Here is a 20,665-nt window from a genome sequence, read left to right on the forward strand (position 1 = left end):
TACTCAAAATGATATGTATGAAACAAAGATTTTGTCACTGAAGTGTTCCTCCTCTTCCAGCATCCTTCCAATATTGTTGCTGCTTGATGCAGATGCCTGCTTGCTTTACCTAGGCAGCTGGAATAGCCTTCATGTTATGGATGACCTTGCTGGGAATCTATATGCTAACATTCTTGTTACTGTAACCTTTAATTGGGTGAAACAATGCATCATAAGGCAACAATTTTTAAACCAAGATACTCGAAATGGGCTAACGTACAGAATGTATCCAAAATCTGGGACCCATGATTCCTGTGGAATCGAAATTTGGCAAATTTTATAAAACAATTTATGACATAAAATTACCATTAAACAGTTTATGACATAATACAAAATTTCATAAAGCATTTCCTGTGCTGATGTTTGACTGCTATACAGTTCAAGATAGACTATTTCCAAGACAGATACATCTCTGAATGTATCTCAAATTTTCAACTAACGGCAGTACATTAGAACTTTGACATTATTGAAACATTGAAGAGTGGTAAGGAAATATCTCTGAAGGGATGACCCAAGTGGTCACAAGTTGTCTAACACAGGGCTTTTCAACCAGTGGTACGGGTACCACCTGTGGTACATTGGCACCTGGCAGGTGGTACGCGACCATCCTAGAAAAGTAGCGGGGGAGGGGAATGAGCTGAACTGGTGACAGCACCGCACAAGCCTGAGCAAGAGATGGCTGGAGCTGCAGGGCTGCCAGGGCTCAGTGGAAGCGCCAGGATCAGTGCCGCTTTCCAGCTGATCGGCGCTTCTTCGGGGCTGTCAGGGCTCAGTGGAAGCGCCAGGATCAGCGCCAGGCTCCAGGATCAGCCCTGAAGAAGCACCAATCAGCTGGAAAGCGGCACTGATCCTGGTGCTTCTGCTGAGCCCAGAAGAAGCGCCGATCAGCTGGAATGTTGCAGCATCTCCAGGGTCTTGTGATTTACATTTAGATGCTTGGCAACTGATTCATATTTATGACGGTCACAGTGTCCCAGGGTCATGTGAAGTGACCAAAACCTGCTGCAACCACCCAGCAGACGGGGGGAATAAAAACCAAACACACACCCCACCCCCGCTGCCAATCCCCCAAAGAAATGCTCACAACAATGAAAATCTTGGACAGGAGGAAGAGCGCCACCAGGTGGACAAGCAGGTGTATTGCTCGGCTGTGGCTTAGGGGCATTTTTTTCAGTGCCATTGTAACTTCGAACAGTCACTAAGCCAGTGGTTCTCAACCTTTTTATACGGCGACCCCGGTCATAAGGCGCATGCGCGGTGCTGCCCTCATGCGTGGCGCGCATGCGCGGCGCCACCCCCTGAGGGAAAAAATGGCGGATCACGTTTGGCGACCCCCGTAAAATGGTCGTTCGACCCCAAATGGGGTCGCGACCCAAAGGTTGAGAACCGCTGCACTAAGCAAACTTGTAAGTCGAGGACTACCTGTACTTTATCACTTTTTTCCTTTTTTCTTTTTTTGGTCATCAAGTTTTTGACACCTTGCTAGGCGACTGGTGGTACTCGGATGTTGCCATATCCTAAAAGTGGTACAATTGGTGAAAAGGTTGAAAAGCCCTGGTCTAACATATATATTGGTGTACAGTCCTGGCAATCGTCCTTCATCCTAACTAGGAACACTTGACCACCAGAATGAGGCAATAGAGCAGGATTTGATAAAGTCTATCCATACATTTATCAATAGATACACATAATATAGAAAGGCATGATACCTCTTCTCATTTTTAAAAGGTAAAGACATTTCAAAAATTAATATCAAACATATGCCTCCAATCCATTCCTTAACATCATGAAGATAAGTTTCTATTTAGAGAAATTTATGTAAATCTCAGTAAAGCCAAAGCTCTTTGTAAAATGGCAACCTCCGTTTCAGGAATGTAATTTAGCATTTGATTTACATATTTTAACTGTTAGATTTTTTTTTTTAAACTAGAATTGTGTTCACATATGCTGTAATGTGAAACCAAAATAGAACTGTGGCTGGGCAAGATTAATTCCTGAATTAAAGAATCCTCAAATTTGTCAGTCTTACTACCAGCAGGATGTTAACTTGCCATGGCACTTAAAGGAAGTTCCCTACTTTTTAATTTTTGAAATATCAAAAAGTTTCTTATGTATGTCCAGTGAGACATCCTTTTCCATTCTTGTAGCCTGTTATTTCAGATCCACCTTTGATGCCATTTTGGTATTTTCAGATAAAACTCATTCCTCATCTGCCATTTCTTACATAACATTTTTTGTCGCAGTCTATCCATGGAAGCAAACATCCTTATTGTCACTGTGCATGCTAACTTCCAATTCTGGTTTTTACAATGCATCATTTTATAAGTTCATATTAATTAGTTGTCAATCAGGCTGGTGTATTTTTCTCCTTTAGCTGAAATCTTTAGTTCCCTCTAGTGTCCAGTTTTAAAATTATTTATCTTTATTGTACCTTGCAAATAGTCCAAACATATCTATTTCCTACAGCAGTGTTTCTCAACCTTGACAATTTTAAGGCATGTGGACTTCAACTCCCAGAATTCCACAGCCAGCAGCTGGCTGTGGAATTCTGGGAGTTGAAGTCCACATGCCTTAAAATTGTCAAGGTTGAGAAACACTGTCCTACAGGAAGGATTTTTTATAACTAGTTCAAAAGTCTTATTCCAAACTTATTTGGACTCTTAATTTGTTTAAAGCTTTGTAGGATCAAAGTCATATTTAATTTTTTTCATGATTTTTTTTTTCATTTTTTATGGTTAAAATTTTCTTTCATTAAGGATCGAAGGCAAACTCACTTGGCATTTTCAGACATGTCGATCCTAAGGTCTCTAATAGCTTAAAAGTAGATACCTGTATCTTATCTTTGGTGTTGGGGTTCTCATCTTGCCTCTTGGCGTTTAGGAAAGTTATTAAAATCTGGCTGATTTGCAAAATCATTTGGACCGATGGTAGGGTAGGCCCGTTCTTGGCCACCTATTCCTCAGAAGCTGTTCAACAGTCAATAAGAAACAACAGCATGCTTATTATTATTATTATTAATAATAATAATAACTTTGTCACTTTGAAAGTACACCAATCGGCATACATGAAAATGAAATTTTGTTGCATATAGCTCTCAAAGGGTCACCACCTCCAATATACACTCCTTGTTCATGGCCAGCTCAAGTTACAGATCTTCCATTTTAGTCTCTAGGGAGCGAACGATGGCAAACAGGACAGATGGAAATGGAGCTCCATGTGGATTAGCCCTCAGCTTGTATTCCTGCACAACAACCTCCAACCTCGCCTCCTTTCCTTTTTCTGATCTTGTCTCTTCCACCTTTTCCTTAATAGGCCTCACTCCTTTTCACCCCTAGAGAATGCTGACGCCACCGCCAACTCCTCCAAAAGCCTCTCTCCCATCCTCTGGGCCTGCTGACAGCTTCCTCCAGTTCCTTCTCTCCATAAGTCCCAAGACCACCTCTCCTCTGCCTCCTTTGGAAACAGCCCTTATTTGCAATAGAATCCGTCGCTGGGCCAGCAGTCAGATATTGCTGCCGGCAGAATAATTTCAAACAGCAACGACTTTTAACAGTCTCACCAACAGTTCTGAAACAGCTAGAAACTTGCCATGCCAGCAAAGATTGTCAGTCGTATGTTGTACATTACCTTAGTTCCACCACATTGCTCAAACACATTACAACCTTCCTGATCATGTGGCCTATATCTCTTAATATCCACTCTCCAATGAATTCCCAGCTTCCGAGGTTTTTCTCCCAGTTCCCATCTCCAGGGGCAGAGAAGGTGGATACCCTCCACAGCCCATAGCCTGAGGACCTGCTATATGCCTTTCCTCCTCTCCCTCTGATCCCGGCAGTCATCCGGAAGATACTGCAGGAATGGGCAGACGTGATATTGATTACTCCACACTGGCCAAGATGGCCGTGGTTTGCCGACCTAGTGAGCCTTTCCATCTCTCCCCCATGGAGGATTCCTCCAGGTTGCATTGCACTCAGCCAGGGAGTTCTGCAACATCCAGAACCCCAGTGGCTCCAGGTAACCGCCTGGCAGTTGAACGGCGGCTCCTGATGCAGGAGTCCTATTCGGCGGGGGTAATCGTTATGATTCAAGCATCCCGGCGTCCTGCAACAAACAGGATTTATGACTCCACATGGAGGAGTTTCTGTCACTGGTGTGCAAAGAACCAACTGGATCTCTCGGCCATTACCATCCCGAGAATCCTGGACTATTTATTGGAGGGGCTCAACAAGGGTTTGGCGCCCAATACTATCCGCAGACAGGTGGCGGCTCTATCCACAGTGCTTATATGTAACAATTCAGAGCCGTTGGCTCAGCACCCCATGGTGCGCTCCTTTGTCAGGGGAGCGATTAACACCAAACCGCCTGTGGTTCATTGATATCCCTCTTGGGAATTGCCATGGGTCTTACAGGCCCTTACCTCACCACCATTTGAATCCATCAGGACCTGTACACTGTGGTCCTTAATCATGCAGGTAGTCTTCCTGATAGCCGTCACATCGGCTAGATGCATTTTGGAACTGGCAGCTCTCTCTGTCAGAGATGACCTATGCGTCTTTCATAATGACAAGGTGGTCCTTTAATTAGATCCATCATTTATTCTTAAAGTGAATACTTTATTCCACAGGATGCAGGAGGTGATCCTACCAGATTTTTGTCCTCGTTCATCTCATGACTTAGAACGTCAATGGCACACCTTGGACGTCCACAGGGCATTACGCTATTACATTAAGCGAACATCATCTTTTTGCAAGTTGGAAGCCCTCTTTGTCTCCTTTCAACCATCTTCTATGAGGCGGAAGGTTTCTGCCTCCACTATAGGCAGGTGGATCAGGGCTTGCATTGCAGGGGCGTATCAATCGTATTTCCTGTCAGTACCAAGTCATATTACTACCCATTCCACTCGCAGCACTGCAACATCCATGGCATGGGCGACACAGGCGTCCATTGGGGATATCTCTAGGGTGGCGACTTGGTCCTCGCCTTCCCCGTTTGTGAGGCATTATAAGCTGGATAGATTTGCCTCCGTGGATGCCTCATTTGGTCGGAGAGTGCTACAGCAAGTAGTGTCACAGAGTCAGACACAGGCCCAGACTGATTCCCTCCCATAGGGACAGGGCGGCTTTGGTATGTCCCATTTGTGGATTCTCCATCTGTCATGCTGGAGAAGGGGCATTGTCTTACCTGAACGTCTTTTCTCAGCATGATCATGGAGAATCCACACCCACCCCTTAGTGTCCGTCAGGTCCTGTGTCGGGTAGGGGAGCCAACATGTTGCATTGCCATCAATAGCTTCGCCTTCGTCGTGACTGGGAGGCTCCCGCCCAGGAGAGGCATGACAAGTTTAACAGACTTAGTCTAATTGGGCAGGAAGACAGAGTCTGTAATGTGATTGTTCTTATTTTGACCCTTTGCATTTGTAAACTGCTGAGAGCTTTTGTTGAAGAGTGAGTAGTATATAAAATTCAATACTTTTTTTTATTTTGCAGGTAGTCTTTTATTTACACCATTTGTTTAGCAACCATTCAAAGTTAAAATAGTACTGAAAAAGTGACATATGACCGGTCGTCACATTGATGACCATCACAGAATCAAAATTTGGGTGTTTGGCAGTTGGCATGTATCTATAAAGATTGCAGTATCCCAGGGTCATGTGATCGCCATTTGCAACATTCCCAGGGATTTTCCATCAAGCAGAGTCACTGGAGGAAGTCTGGTTCCCTTAACGGCCCCGTGATTCACTTAACTGCAGTGATTTGCTTGATGAGTGTGGCAAAAAATGTTGTAACATTGGGTGTGACTCGCTTAACAATTGCCTTACTTAGCAACAGAAATTTTGGTTCTAGTTGTGCTCATAAGTTAAGGGCGACCTGTATATTGCACTATGGTTTACCTTGAGGGACATTGTTTCATTACAGATGCATGACATGGAGTAATTCTTTTTTAAATTTAGTCCCAAGGTTGTATACGTATTAGGTTTACACTCACTTTACTTGCTGGGTTTTCACCTGATCTTTTAATGTAAATAGTCAACTTTAGCCTCATCCCAGTATGACTGAAGCCTGTCATTCAGCAGAATGGGAAATAACCAGCTGCTCTTAGTGACTCTGATGATATTACAGGTCAATTAAGCATTGTTATAGCAGAATTCCAGGGCTGGGTACATCATGACAAACACTAAGAATTACTGGAGGGATACAGTCATCCATCAGTTTTTAATTGCTAAGTTCATCAAGGCGGATGAAAATAATGCCAGTGACTCACATGCTGAATTAGGCTGTTCATTGCTACTCTTTGTAATCTTAAATATTTAGATCAGGGATGTTTTAACTGCCGGCCCGTGGGCCGGATGCATCATGGCAAAACTGCGCTCACCCTATTGCCAGCAATGGAAAAAAAGTTGCGATACGCCACGACACATCACATGACATTGCGAGTTTGACACCTCTAATTTAGAAGGAACACAGCCTTTCGACTTCAGCCATCTGAAAGAAGCCTGCTGCAGCTACCTTAATTAGGGAAATTTCAAATATGTATATAATGAGAGGTTACGTAAGTACAACATCCATTGAAGGAAGGTGTTGCTTATTGGCCTGAAGGAGAACATTTTTCCTGAATCTTTTTGAAAAGTTTTACTTGTTCAATATGTAAAAATCTTCAGTGGGGAATATTGTAAAAAGGTTCTTCAGGCTGCACCAAGATAAAATGGAACCAAAGCAGGTGTTTGCTGCTGATAAATTCAGAAGTATGGTTGCATTGACGTTTCACTTAGAAAGCGTAAGCATTTACTGCAATGCCATGTATTTCATTTCATGCAATGCTAAGTTGTGGGAGAAATAAAGATGTGCTTATGTAAAATTCAGATGTCCCTTTACTTAGATCAGCTTTATCTTACATTTTAATACTTAGTCTTCTTATACATACTGTAGCTGTGAGCAATTGATTCACCATATAGAGTTTGCTGAATTTCTACAGATTCTGAATGCTTATTTTCAGCAGCAATGATGGACAAGTGGCCGGATTTGCCTGCAGGTAGATCTCTTCTTGCAACCATTCATTTTGTGACTGTGCAAAATTACAGTGGCACTGAAAAAAAGTAACTTAGGACCGTTTTTCATACCTTATGACCATTGTAGCATCCCCATGGTCATATGATCAAAATTCAAATCTTGGCAACTGACTGATGTTTATGACAGTTCCGGCATCCTGGGGTCACGTGATCACCTTTTGCTACCTTCTGACAAGCAAAGTCAATGGGGAAGCCAGATTCACTTAATAACCGTATTACTATCTTAACTGCAGTGATTCGCTTGACAACAGTGGCAAGAAAGATTGTAAGCTGGGGCAAAATTAACTGTCTTGCTTGGCAAACAGAAATCTTGGGGAGCGTTGTGGTTGTAAGTCGACTACCCGTATTGCGCTAAAATGGTTTATGGGTGTGAAGCATCTTAGTGTTCTCCCTCAAACAGAGTTACTGTGTCTTGTTTACAAAGTCTAATAAAATTCTACCGGGAGAGTCTACAAACAGAATTCCCCATATTTGTTTGGGAAGGACTGTATTTCTAGATTACGTTCTTTAATAAAAAAGAAAGATAACTCGGCAGTTATTTTAAAAAATATAAGGAAAAGGAAAATCAAACTATTATAGATTATACTGAACTCACAGTGTCTATATATTGGGTGTTGGGGTGCACCTTTTTATATCTTTTGGAAAATGGACAGTAGCGGTACATAAAAAAGCTAAAAATAAGTTTTCTGAATTTTCAGAAATTTTCTGTTAACTGGCTATTTTTCTCTGTTGGCAGAAATATCCTCTTTCCTTTCTTCGGAGATGTAATAAAAGTTTGGCAAAAAAAAATAATACAAAAGGTGGGAACTGCCATCATAGGTGATGTATGGAGGATTGTTTTTGTCTATGGAGAGAATACACTGGAACTCAAATATTTCACCTTTTTCTCAATTTTAAAATTACATACAATTATAGTTGATCTTGTGTCTTCATTTTTTTTGGTTAACATCTTTGTCTTTTGTTCATTAATCTTAAGGTCAACTACCATACCAAGTTCTTTTAATTTTCTCATTAACAGTTTTATCCCTTTCAATCAATCTTCCAAAATTGACACATGTTCTGCAAATGCTCTCAATTTATATGTCTCTTTTTTATTTTTAACCCAGGTTATCCCCTCATCTTGCCTTACTTTTTCATTCAAAACTTCAAAATCAGTATAAACAGTAATGGGCTATTTAGGATCCGATTTTGAAGTTATGATGTTGCACACACATGCACTCTTACGGTCACGTCGGTCACGTGATTGCATTTTATGCACTTGACAACCTGCCATTTGCAGCATCTTGCGGTCACATGATTGAAATTTTTGATGTATTTTGCCAGTTTCTGGCATTTTCTTTCCAGCAAAAAAGCACCTGTTGGGTAAAATGTATTTTCTTAATGACCATGGTATTTGCTTAACAACAAAGATGTTAGCTCAGTGGTGTGGGCACGCGTGCCGTCGCCCCAGTCCTAGGCTTTCAGCTGGGTTTTATAAAACCTTTTCGCTTTAGGCCTCCGCCGCCATGTGCAAAAAAAAAAAAAAAAGGTTCAATCAGTAACTTTCAACTTCTTGCGGGAAAAAAAAGATCTTGCAAAGTTGGAATTGATTGATTGAACTTTTTAGTCCCATCCAGTCTGCCGTTACCACTGCAGCCACACCCACCCAATGGGCCACACCCACCCGGCACCTGACGATGCATAAGTGGGTTTTGAGTTGCAGTTTGGGCACTCAGTCTCTAAAAGGTGCGCCATTACTGTGTTAGCTTAATGACCACCACAAAAATAGGGTCCTATTATGTGATGCCCCCAACTTATGACCATCACCACTTGGAATCACAATTCTGGGCTCAATTACAATCAAAGTCAAGAGTATCTGTATTTAGAAACCACGTGGCCGTATACAGAATATAAGTTCTGTATTAGTGGACAGATCTCATCTCCAAAGCACATCCAGTGCTAGGAATGAGTTGTGTTTGTCATAATCAAATTCCCCACACACTGCAGGTCTACACTGTTTATAAAGCATGTGTATTCAGTGTCTCTTCTTCAAAGTGATGATTGCCATTGGTAACTGAGCAGTAGCACAAATCCGTTTCTTTTTCAGCTGTGTCTCTTTTCCAAGGAAGATGGAGACAGATGTCTTTCATCATCCTGTTGTTCTCCAATTTCTGACAGATTTTGGTCCTCAGAGGATTGCTCTTGGCACAGTCAGAAATACCTTTGCTTTCCTAATCAGTTATCCACCGCAGCCTTGTCATTTGAGCCTTCCCAGAAAGCAGCACATGCGGCGGTCAGGAGAGGACGTTCTTTGCACAACAAGGATTGTTAACTGAGAATTTGTGTTAGAGTGCAAAACATTCTAGACCCCTTGGTTTTTTGTTGGGTGCATCCTTTCTGTTCTGAGTTTTAAAAAAACAGCCATTAAAAAAGCGGTCTCAGCATCTCTTCTCTGCTTCCCTACAAAACATAAACAAAAAAACCCCTGAGCAATTCATTGGTAAGAATGTGACAAAATGGTAGGCAAAATCAAAGAGAAGGAAAGGGGGCATATATGTATACGTAACATTAATGATGTCAAAATGTAATAATAATAATAAAGTTGGAAGGGACCTTGGAGGTCATCAAGTCCAACCCCCTGCTCCGGCAGGTAACCCTATACCATTTTGGACAAATGGCTGCCAAGTCTTTCTTAAAAACTTCCAGTGTTGGAGCATTGACCACTTCTGGAGACAGGTTGTTCCACTGGTTAATTGTTCTAACTGTCAGGAAGTGTCTCCTTAGTTCTAGGTTGCTTCTCTCCTTGATGAGTTTCCATCCGTTGCTTCTTGTCCTGCCTTCAGGCGCTTTGGAAAATAGCTTGACTCCCTCTTCTTTGTGACAGCCACTGAGATATTGGAACACTGCTATCCTGTCCCCCCTCGTCCTTCTCTTCATTAAACTAGACATACCCAATTCCAGCAGCCGTTCCTTATATGCTTTAGCCTCCAGTCCCCTAATCATCTTTGTTGCTCTTCTCTGCACTCTTTCTAGAGTCTCAACATCTTTTTTACATCGTGGTGACCAAAACTGGATGCAGTATTCCAAGTGTGGTCTTACTGAGGCATTGTAAAGTGGTATTAATACTTCACATGATCTTGATTCTGTTCCTCTGTTAATGCAGCCCAGCACTACGTTGGCCTTTTTGGCAGCTGCAGCACACATTGTCCACTAGGACTCCGAGATCCCTCTCACAGTCACTACTATTGAGCAAGGTACCCCCTATACTATACCTGTACATTTGGTTTTTCCTGCCTAAATGTAGAATCTTACTTTTTTCACCACTGAATTTCATTTTGTTAGATAGCGCCCAGTGTTCAAGTCTGTAGGCGCATATTTGATGTTATCTTGCAAAGGCCAGCGTGAATGCACTCAACGTGACATATATCATTTGCCCCCTTCCCCTCGCTGACACCCATGTCTTCTACCGTTTTTGCCACATTCTTACTAATAAACTTTTATGGCTGAGAAAGAACCTGGGTGTCTCCAGTCCTGTTCTTCAACCAGTAGAATCTACAGCAAACCATAATTTTATTAACATATATAATTGTTATTGAAGATTTTAATTACAATAATGAATACTAATACAACTCAGAGAAAAGAAGGAAAAGAGTGTAAAACGTACAAAAAATATATATGAAGAAGTCTTTTACAATCTTCATCATAACAACGTTTGACAGCTCTTTACTCTTATAACCCTTCCACTCATCAGATGCTTTTGGGTTGGGTCTGAGTTCCTGTGATTTCTAACCAATAACTCCATAGAGCCGCGTTTCTCATGGATGGTTGGGGAATTCTGAGAGTTGAAGTTCACAGATCTTAAAAGTTGCCAAGGTTGCTGAACGGCCATAGAGAGCACCAACTTGCAGGAAGCTGTGCAGAATCCCATCCTGTCAATTAAAGCTGAGATTAGATATTATAGTATCCTTAAATTAACCTACCTTTTAAAAGAGGGAAACTCCAGCTAGATGGACAATGAAATGGCTAGCAAGTTTGGGGAAGAGAGACAGAGGAAGTCATTAACTCTTTCCCCACCTGATGTTTCCCATTTGAAGTCAGTAGAGTAGAAATATTTATGCAATAATTTGGATCTTAATTGGAAGAAAAGCTGTTTGGAAAATAGCAATAGCTATTGAAACTTATATACCACTTCATTGTGCTTTACAGCCCCCTCTAAGCAGTTTACAGAGTCAGTATGTTGCCCCCGACAATCTGGATCCTCATTTTACCGCCCTCGGAGGGATGGAAGGCTGACTCAACCTTAAGCCAGTCAGGATTGAACTCCTGGCAGTGGGCAGAGTCAGCCTGCAATACTGCCTTCTAAGCACTGTGGGTAGTGGTAGATAATGGAAAGGATAAACCACTTGCCTTTCTAATCCAGGGGTCTTCAAACTTGTCCCTTTTATGACTTGTGGACTTCAACTCTGTCCTAATTGCTTGTGGACTTCAACCCCTGTTCTAATCGCTGATGCGGTGCAATTTGCAACCAGGTTTTCAGAAGCTTGTCTATTATGCAAGTATGGGTTTTTCCCCTGATAGCGTCCTTAATAGTCCACCGATTTTATCGGTGGCTTGGCTGCAGCTACGGTTCCAGCTGTTGGAACTTTCATTTCCATGTTTAACCATATATAGCAGCTTTCTTGTTCTGAAAGAAGATTGTCACCTAGACTAAAATATAAACTAGCAAGAATTGTCTGAAGAAAGATTCCTCTCTGGTTTTTAAAGGCTATTTTTTTTAAATTGTTTTATCACTCCGAATGAACACCACTCTCTCTGCAAGGGAGATGGGCAGTTTTCAAATTTCATTAATAACTGAATAAATTTAGTGTGTTTCCTTGATAAAGCTAGAGGAGATTGTGGAGGAAAAAAGGGTCCTTTTTCTGTCCTACGGAAGATCATTTTTTACTGGAACATCTCTTGGATCCGGGTTTATTTAAGTACTGGCAGTGTGCAAACAAGCCATAGTGCTGTTCTGGAAAGCCTGTGTGTTTGGGATGGGGTGGGGAATCAGACAAGTTGGAGAAGCTCTAGATAAGACAAAGACCTAATGAAAACTCTAAAGCTGCACTGACGCATTCAGACAGACTTGCCACTGTCTAAAAAAGGAAAACGTGCATGCAGAGAAAAAGAGGAGCGGATTTTCAGCAGGATTGAAGAGCAGCAGAAGATTGTCGTCTCTCTTCCCCTCCCGCCAGCCAACCCTCCTGCTCGGGAGAGAAAACATTGCAGTGAAGCAAAAAGCCACTTTTATGGCCCTCTCCAGAAGTTCCCTTTGCTCCTGCTGCAGAAACTGTTGAAGTCTGGTTGTTGGGAGGGCGGCTGAAAAGGGGAAGGTATTCAGCGCAGGGTGCCTGGCCAGCACCAAGGAAAATGAGAAAGTAATGCTAAATATACATGGACTAACTTCATCCTGCAATGAACCGGAGTACTTGGAGAGAATTTATCTGCAATTGCCAGCTGGTGTCCTTTGTGCTGCCAGAAATGGATTGAGGCGGTTAGGAACGTTGGAGGGAAAAGGTCAAATGTTTAGATGCTGGCTGGGGAATTCTGGGAGTTGAAGTCCACAAGTCTTAAAGTTGCCAAGGTTGGACGCCTTTGTTCTAGCTCACTCTGGCTGCTTGGTTTCACACATGGGATGGTTTTATCTACCTGGAGGCAGGATGAGCCAGCAGTGCGCAGCAGCTGCCCAAAAAGCCAAGGCAGTCCTGGGCTGCATGAACAGAGGGGTAGAATCAAGATCACTTGAAGTGTTAATACAACTCTATAATGTCTTGGTAAGACCACACTTGGAATACTGCATCCAGTTTTGGTCACCATGATGTGAAAAAGACGTTGAGACTCGAGATTGCAGAGAAGAGCAACAAATATGATTAGGGGACTGGAGGCTAAAACATGAAGAAGGGTTGCTGGAATTGGGTATGTCTAGTTCAGGGGTAGGCAACCTTGATTCTTTTATGACTCGTGGACTTCAACTCCCAGAACTCCTGAGCCAGCATGGCTCAGCTTGGAAACCTCTCCCTTTTCACTCAGCATGGCTGGCTCAGGAATTCTGGGAGTTGAAGTCCACGAGTCATAAAAGAGCCAAGGTTGCCTACCCCTGGTCTAGTTTAATGAAGAGAAGGACGAGGGGGGACATGATAGCAGTGTTCCAATATCTCAGGGGCTGCCCCAAAGAAGAGGGAGTCAAGCTCTTCTCCAAAGCACCTGAAGGCAGGACAAGAAGCAACGGATGGAAACTCATCAAAGAGAGAACCAATCTAGAACTAAGGAGAATTCCTGACAGAACAATTAATCAGTGGAAATTGTGGGTGCTTCAACACTGGAGTTTTTAAGAGATTGCACAACCAGTTGTGTGAAATGATAGGGTTTCCTGCCTGAGCAGGGGGTTGAACTAGAAGACTTCCAAGGTCCCTTCCAATTCTGTTATTTTGGAGTTGCAAAGTGGCAGATTTTGTGAGCCACAGCTCGGTTTTGTAACCACAATTCAGTGTTTTTGGCATGAAATATTTTGAACACCTGCCTCCAAAATTCTTTCCAGTGTGACAGAACACTGGAATGAAATCCTGCCGAAGGAAACTGGAATCCTTTTTTATAATTTGGGGCAGGGAGAGGAGGGAGGAAAGAATGAAATATCACAAATATTGTGCATTTATGTCCTCTGCTGTAAGAAGGCTAGGATCTTGTAGACCAGGGTGATCTGACCATCTTCCCAAGTATTGCAGAAGCTTCTGTCTCTGCTGAAGTCTCTGGGTCCTCCTGTGCCTTTTAAAACTTTGGCTGCTGCACAGTCAGTTGTCCGGTCTGACCCTTTTCTTGGCAGACCTTTGGCAAGAACACGGTTTTGGCATTGGTGCACCCTGGCAGGAATGAGCCTGGAACAAAGCAGAGTTGTTTTTTTCCCCCTTTCCCCAAACTCTGGGAAATATTAGAGAAGGGACTTCTAGATAATCTGAAGGCTATAAGCTAGATTCAAAGGCTGGGAGGTGGGAATAGAGAAATCCCAAGAAGAAATCAAATGACTTTATTGCACCTGCCAATAAAAGTAGTGGGCTATGTCCGTTTAGTCACCAAGGCTCATGTTTGACTTCCCCATGTTTTTATTGAGAATCCTGCCCATGGATGGCCTGCAGACCCCATTTCACTAGTTTTGCATACCCGAATGCATTCAGAGTTAGGAATTTCACCATACCTTAATTCCAAGAATGCCAAGTAGAAGGCATTGTGTGCCAGAGAGACGGGTCTTTTCAATTAGTGTCATTGCTAGAACGACAAAACCCCTCTACATTTCTGCATGCTCTAGTACAGTGGTGGCGAACCTTTTAGAGACCGAGTGCCCAAACTGCAACCCAAAACCAACTTATGTATCGCCGGGTGCCAGGTGGGTGTGGCCCACTGGGTGGGTGTGGCTGTGGTCAGGGCAGACTGGGTGGCTGTGGCCAAGGTAGGCGTGATTACCTTGATGTTGCTCGTGGGGAGGGACGCCTGTGGGGGCCGGGCAGGGTTGGGAGAGATCCAGGGGGTCTCTGGCAGGTGGGGCAGTGAGCAGGAGGCTCGTCCTACGGGGTGAGATTAGACAGGGCGGGGGTGCCATTGTCGCAGGGCAAGGCGAGGCAGGGGCCAGGGCGGCTGCTGCCTGACACCATCAGCCTCCGCACATAGAGGCCAGTGAGTGCATGGGGGCCGACAGTGTCCATCAGCAGCCACAGCCTGCTGGCCCCTTAACTGGCGCACTCTGGGGCTCTGCAGCCCACTGCCAGCAGTTCAGAGAAGCCGCCTCTGAGCTGGACGGACAACTGACAGCTCAGGAGGCAATGCAATGGGTCGCGCCCAGGAAAAGGAGAGCATGTGAGGGCAGGAGGGATGGGACGGGGGGGGGGGGGGAAACCAGCCATGCTGGGATGCATCTGGCCATGTGGTACCTTGGCGAGTTAGCGGACAGCTGGTTGAAGAGGGACGGTTGCCATCTCCGGGGCATGGTGTGCGTGCCCACAGAGAGGGCTCTGAGTGCCGCCTCTGGCACATGTGCCATAGCTCCGCCACCACTGCCCTAGTAGTCCCAGTTCCATTTCCCTTCCTTCCTCACTCCCCATAAGAAGAACCATGCTTTTGATTCTCCATTCCCAAGGAGTAGGAATAGGTCTTTGCCTTTTTCTTCATTTTTCCAAAGGTTCTACCAGGAAGGGAAGGAATAATTTATTTATTATTTAGTTTATAGGGATGTTACAATTAGCCAGGAGACTACAATATTAGTACATAGCAGTTATTTGGCTGCCGAAGAGTGCTAGTCCATTTAGTTTGCATGGGTAAGTATGCTTATCCGTGGTGTACCACAAGGAGCAAACTAGCTCCGTGCTGGAAAGATGAGCAGCGTTCTGTGGCCTCGTCTGGGACTTTCTCTCACTACCAATGTCGCCTCGCAGTCGGGCGTCGCATCCAGGCAGATTTGTCACTGTCAGGAGTCCAACTATCCACACAAAACACCACCACTTCCCACCAAAGTGGTACCTATTTACTCAGATGTAGCATGCTTTCGAGCTGCTTAGGTGGGCAGAAGCTCAGGCAACTGACGGGAGCTCACTCCCACCATATGTTGCTAGGACTGGAACCGTCGGAGCAGAAACTATTTCCAGCATCTTTAAGCCGCTGAGCCACTGCACCTGTAAAGGGAGGAAAATGAACGTACAGAAAAGGATCTCTACTGAAGTTGTTGTTGTTATTTTGGTAAGATAATAATTTGAGGTTCCTCTGGGCTGCTAGGCCCTGGATCTATGGCTGATGCTCTAGTCTCTGTGGCTCCATTGCTTCTGATTGAGGAACTCGAATGAACTTTGCAAGTTCTCTGCATACAGTTCAAAAAACAAAAAAACAAAAAACGGCTGCAGTGCAGAAGATGACAGGGTTTAATCCATGTTCTCGCCTGCAGATGCCAAGAGGCTGCCTTCCTCGCTTAGAGAAGCCGTAAAATGGATGTATGATTCCCACAGCCCATCTGCAAGCTGCATCCTAAGCAGTTGGATTAGAAAACTTACAGGGTTTTTGCAAAATCTGCAAGTTGAGAGCAGGGACTCTCAAATAGATTAGTTTGTCACCTTAAGATTTGGGCGCTTTTATTTGTAGGTGACAAATTTCCAGTGCTTGGCTGATGCAAAGAAACACGAAGTTAGGATAAAGCATTTTCACGAGAGCCATCTGGCTATTTTAGGATCATATGCTGAGGTTTCAGGTTGAGCAAAGAATGATTCGCACAATGTTTCTAATTCAATTGTACTATAGGAAGGAGAATCACTACTTCTCACAGATTTACCTGTGGTATTTTTCCTTCTACATTGCATTACGATAAAAAGTCAGCAGGTTTCAGTTTCTGCTAGAAGTAGTTTACAGCAGAAAGGAAGGTGGAGGAGGAGAAGGGAGACTTTTGTAACTATTCCAGATGAAAAATGTAGTGAGAATTATACAGTATTTTAGGCAGACTTTCCCAACACAATCTATTTATGTGCGACTTGATAGGCTGGAAGTCTTTTTGAACTGACTTTTTTCATCTCCAGAAAACCATGTGCATTGGCCTGAGGGTGATATGGAACAGTGGATCACTAAATAAAGGCAGTTTCACCTTTAGGATGAGGGATATTTGTTAATGAGAGTTTATTATAATGCAGATTGTGGGATATTTTGCAATCAGTGGAATGGGCTATTCGAACTTGGCAATTCATTGTCCATTATACAGAGGATAGGGGAATATTTTATTATGGACCACATCTTGCTAGCAGAGCATGTGCGTTGCATGCCAAAGTTGTTGGCTGACCTCAACAAGGCAGAATGGTGGTGGATCTGGAGACCTTTTGAATTCAGAGATGGTCCATCTTTAGATCAGGACCATCTTCAGAGCTGGTTTGCAAGCTGCACTTTCAGCTTCTATTGGAATAAAGATGGAATTGTGTCCAGAAAAATCTTTATATAATTACCCCTAGTGCATTAGTTGCATCTTTTCTGGATCAGGCAGCATTGCATACTGAATAGTTGTTCATGCTGTTGTTAACTCATGGCTGGAGTACTGCCACTCAAACTACATGGGGATACCCTTGAAGGCCATAATCTAAAAGTACTACAACTTGCAGCTGCCCAGTGTAGTGGAATCACTGGCTAAAAGAGAAGGGGGAATAAAAAGACATTCTAGTATAGAGTTGCTCTATGGGAGGAAACGGCAGAGGCCAGATCATTGAAGCCTTTATCTCACAGTTCCAAAGGAAATGCAGTCAGTCTGGTGAGATTCCTGTAAAATAGGTGATCAACAATACATTGTTTTGGCCTATTCACAGAGTTGTTCTGCTTCCTTGCACCTGACTCCCAGCTACTTGTGGGAGCATCTACATTCACCAATATAATCTCTTTATTCTGGGTGTCGCATTGGTTAGAGAGAAACTGTGTACAGTTCAAAGTGCTAGTTATCACTTTTAAAGCCCTTCATGATTGCAGACCTGGATGTCTTCAAGAATTTTGGCTCCGAAATGAATCTGCCCATCTAGGGAGACCAGAGAGAGAAGACATGTTGAGGATTTTGTCACTGAGGGAGCTTTGTCTTCAGGATCTCACAACATCCAGGCTGCTTCCTCTTGTGCTGGATTTTCACAGACCTGTAGAAAACCTGGTTATTTCATATTGCCTTGGGGATGCCAATTTGGCCTGACCTCAGGGGAAGGCATCCTTATGTATTGTTTTTTAGTTTCCTTTTTTAAAAATGATGTTATGGTTTTTTCCTTATACATTGCTCTTAGCCAGTTGGGAATGGTCTAGTGCAGGGATAGGCAACCTTGGCTCTTTTATGACTGGTGGACTTCAACTCCCAGAATTCCTGAGCCAGCCATGCTGAGGGGAAAGGGAGAGGTTTCCAAGCTGAGCCATGCTGGCTCAGGAATTCTGGGAGTTGAAGTCCACGAGTCATAAAAGAGTCGAGGTTGCCTACCCCTGGTATAGACAGAACTCTCAGAAATAAATGCCAATAAATAAGGGCCAGGATCCAAACCAGCACTTCAAAAGGGACACAAAAGCCTTCTTTTCTTGAGCACCTGGACAACATTTTTAGCCAGATGAAACAATTCAAGGTTATGTGCACAACATTTCACAAAGCCTCACATGCAAACAATACAGTTCTGGGTGCAGCGGAGTTATAATTTCCTTGTGAGGCTTGGGACTTGTGTTTTCCATAATACAATGCTAATTAATCTATTCTTTCTTCCTCAGAAAGATTGACTTGATAAAGTAACACCCTGGAGACCTGGGTCCTATTATTTTCATAATATACCACAGTTTTTGACGGGTCTTTGGCACAGGCAAGAAAAAAAGGTACTACTAAAATATGATGTTTGAAAAAAAGGTCCACTGGTTTTGCCTAAACTTTTTTCGAATAGTGACTTGGGATTTGCGTTTTAGAACATCTGTATGAGGCAGATCAGAGCATATTGTTTGTTTCTGATTCTATTTAGGAAAGTGTATTATTTAAAAAACAATGCCTTTATTTGGGTGATGTTAGGTAAAATGATTTTAAAAAATACACATTATAACCAAACCGTCTACCTTGTGTAAAAATCTCTCACATCAGCACTTATTAAATGTGACAGATTTGCTGGTGCTGAATTTCTGTTAGATTTCCCTGTCATAAACTTGCTGGGAGGCTTGGAAATATAAGCCTTGCTGAATAACTGACAGTGCCAGCAAGTGCTATGAAAAATGATCAGCGGGGGGAGGGCTGATCTCTTCTGTCTCAAATCGAATGCCATGTAACACCTGAAACAAAGAACGGTGTGCTCAAATGGAGCCTTTGGAGGTGGACCCTGATAATCACACCAACCAGCTAGAACAGGGGTAGGCAACCTTGGCTCTTTTATGACTCGTGGACTTCAACTCCCAGAATTCCTGAGCCAGCCACGCTGAGGGGAAAGGGAGAGGTTTCCAAGCTGAACCATGCTGGCTCAGGAATTCTGGGAGTTGAAGTCCACGAGTCATAAAAGACCCAAGGCTGCCTATCCCTGAGCTAGAAGGACAGATCCGTTGGCCAGTTTGTGGAGTGACACTTTCAGTCATTTCCCTCCATAAGCCTTTTCCGAGAGCTGGCAAAAGCAGATAGGCTGAGTCTAGTTTAACAAAGAGAAGGACGAGGGGGGACATGATAGCAGTGTTCCAATATCTCAGGGGCTACCACAAAGAAGAGTCAAGCTATTCTCCAAGGTGCCTAAAGGCAGGACAAGAAGCAACTGGTGGAAACTGATTGAGGAGCAACTTAGAACTAAGGAGAAACTTCCTGACAGTTAGAACAATTAACCAATGGAACAACCTGCAGTGAATGTTCCTACACTGGAAGTTTTTAAGAAGTGACTTGACAGCCATTTGCCTGAAATGGTGTAGGGTTCCTGCCTGAGCAGGGGGTTGGACTCAATGACCTCCTAGGTCCCTTCCAATATTATTATTATTAATCATCGCACAGTCAGCCAGATGTTCAGACTGGATTTGGCATTTTGTCTACCTATCGAGTCCTTACCCAGGACCTGGGATAGGCAGATGTGGATGTTTGATGGCATTACAGATATCGTCGCAGGGTGGAAGCAGTTCCTAATAAGGCCACCTTTTGCAATTGACTAATAGTGAATTTGTCAATGCCAATGGTGTTCAAGTGGTGCTCCAGTTGTTTTGGGATTGCACCTAAGGAGCCTATTACTATTGGTACTACCCTTGCTTGCTTTTGCCACAGTCTTCTATTTCTATTTGTAGGTCTTTGTATTTTGTTATCTTCTCCAGTTCTTTCTCTTCTATTCTGCTATCTCCAGGCACTGCCACGTCCACTATCCAGACTTTTTTGTCTTTCTTATCGACAATTGTTAAGTCTGGGGTGTTATGTTGCAGGTGCTTGTCTGTTTTAATTCTGAAGTCCCAGAGCAGTTTAATTTTATCATTTTCTATGACTTTCTCTATTTTATGATCCCACCAGTTTTTGCTTAAAGGCAAATGATATTTTTTGCAGATCTTCCAATGCACCATTGTTGCTACTTTGTCATGCCGCTGCTTGTAATCATTCTGTGCAATCTTCTTGCAACAGCTTACCAAGTGGTCCACTGTTTCTTCAGCTTCTTTGCATAGGCGGCACTTACTGTCTGTTGCTGTCTTCTCAATTTTGACTTTGTATGCATTTGTCTTTAAGGCTTGGTCTTGTGCAGCCAGAATTAGTCCTCGGTCTCTTTCTTCAATTTTCCTGCTCTTAGCCATTGCCAGGTTTTATTATTATCTGCTTTCCCAGCTATTTTTTTCATGTATTGGCCATGTAGTGCTTTGTCTTCCCATGCCTCTATTCTGTTCTTCATTTGGTCTTTCTTGTAGGCCAGTTTGGTCTCTCCAGTAGTTAATAAGCCTTCCTGATATACTAATTTCAGTGCATCTTCATCATTGTTCTTCAGATATTCTTCCAAAGCCATTTTTTCTTCTTCAACCATCTGATGTACTTGTAGCATTCCACGCCCACCTATTTGCCTTGGTAGATAAAGTCTATCAATGTCA

The 20,665-nt window shown here is 43.2% G+C and overlaps 1 protein-coding gene across 1 annotated transcript in view; it reads right to left on the minus strand.

The window, feature by feature from the left end:
• Positions 1–9,110: 9,110 nt before the first annotated feature.
• The window catches only part of KNG1 (kininogen 1), a 42,917-nt gene continuing 31,362 nt past the window's right edge, over positions 9,111–20,665 (minus strand). The window contains exon 10 of the mRNA XM_039321860.1: positions 9,111–9,544. Coding sequence (XP_039177794.1) covers positions 9,509–9,544 — 36 coding nt within the window. The 3' untranslated portion in view covers positions 9,111–9,508. The remainder of the gene's footprint in view (positions 9,545–20,665) is intronic.

The sequence above is a fragment of the Crotalus tigris genome, unplaced genomic scaffold (assembly GCF_016545835.1).
Source record: "Crotalus tigris isolate CLP2741 ecotype Arizona unplaced genomic scaffold, ASM1654583v1 scf7180000023829.5930981, whole genome shotgun sequence".
Classification (NCBI taxonomy): Eukaryota; Metazoa; Chordata; class Lepidosauria; order Squamata; family Viperidae; genus Crotalus; species Crotalus tigris.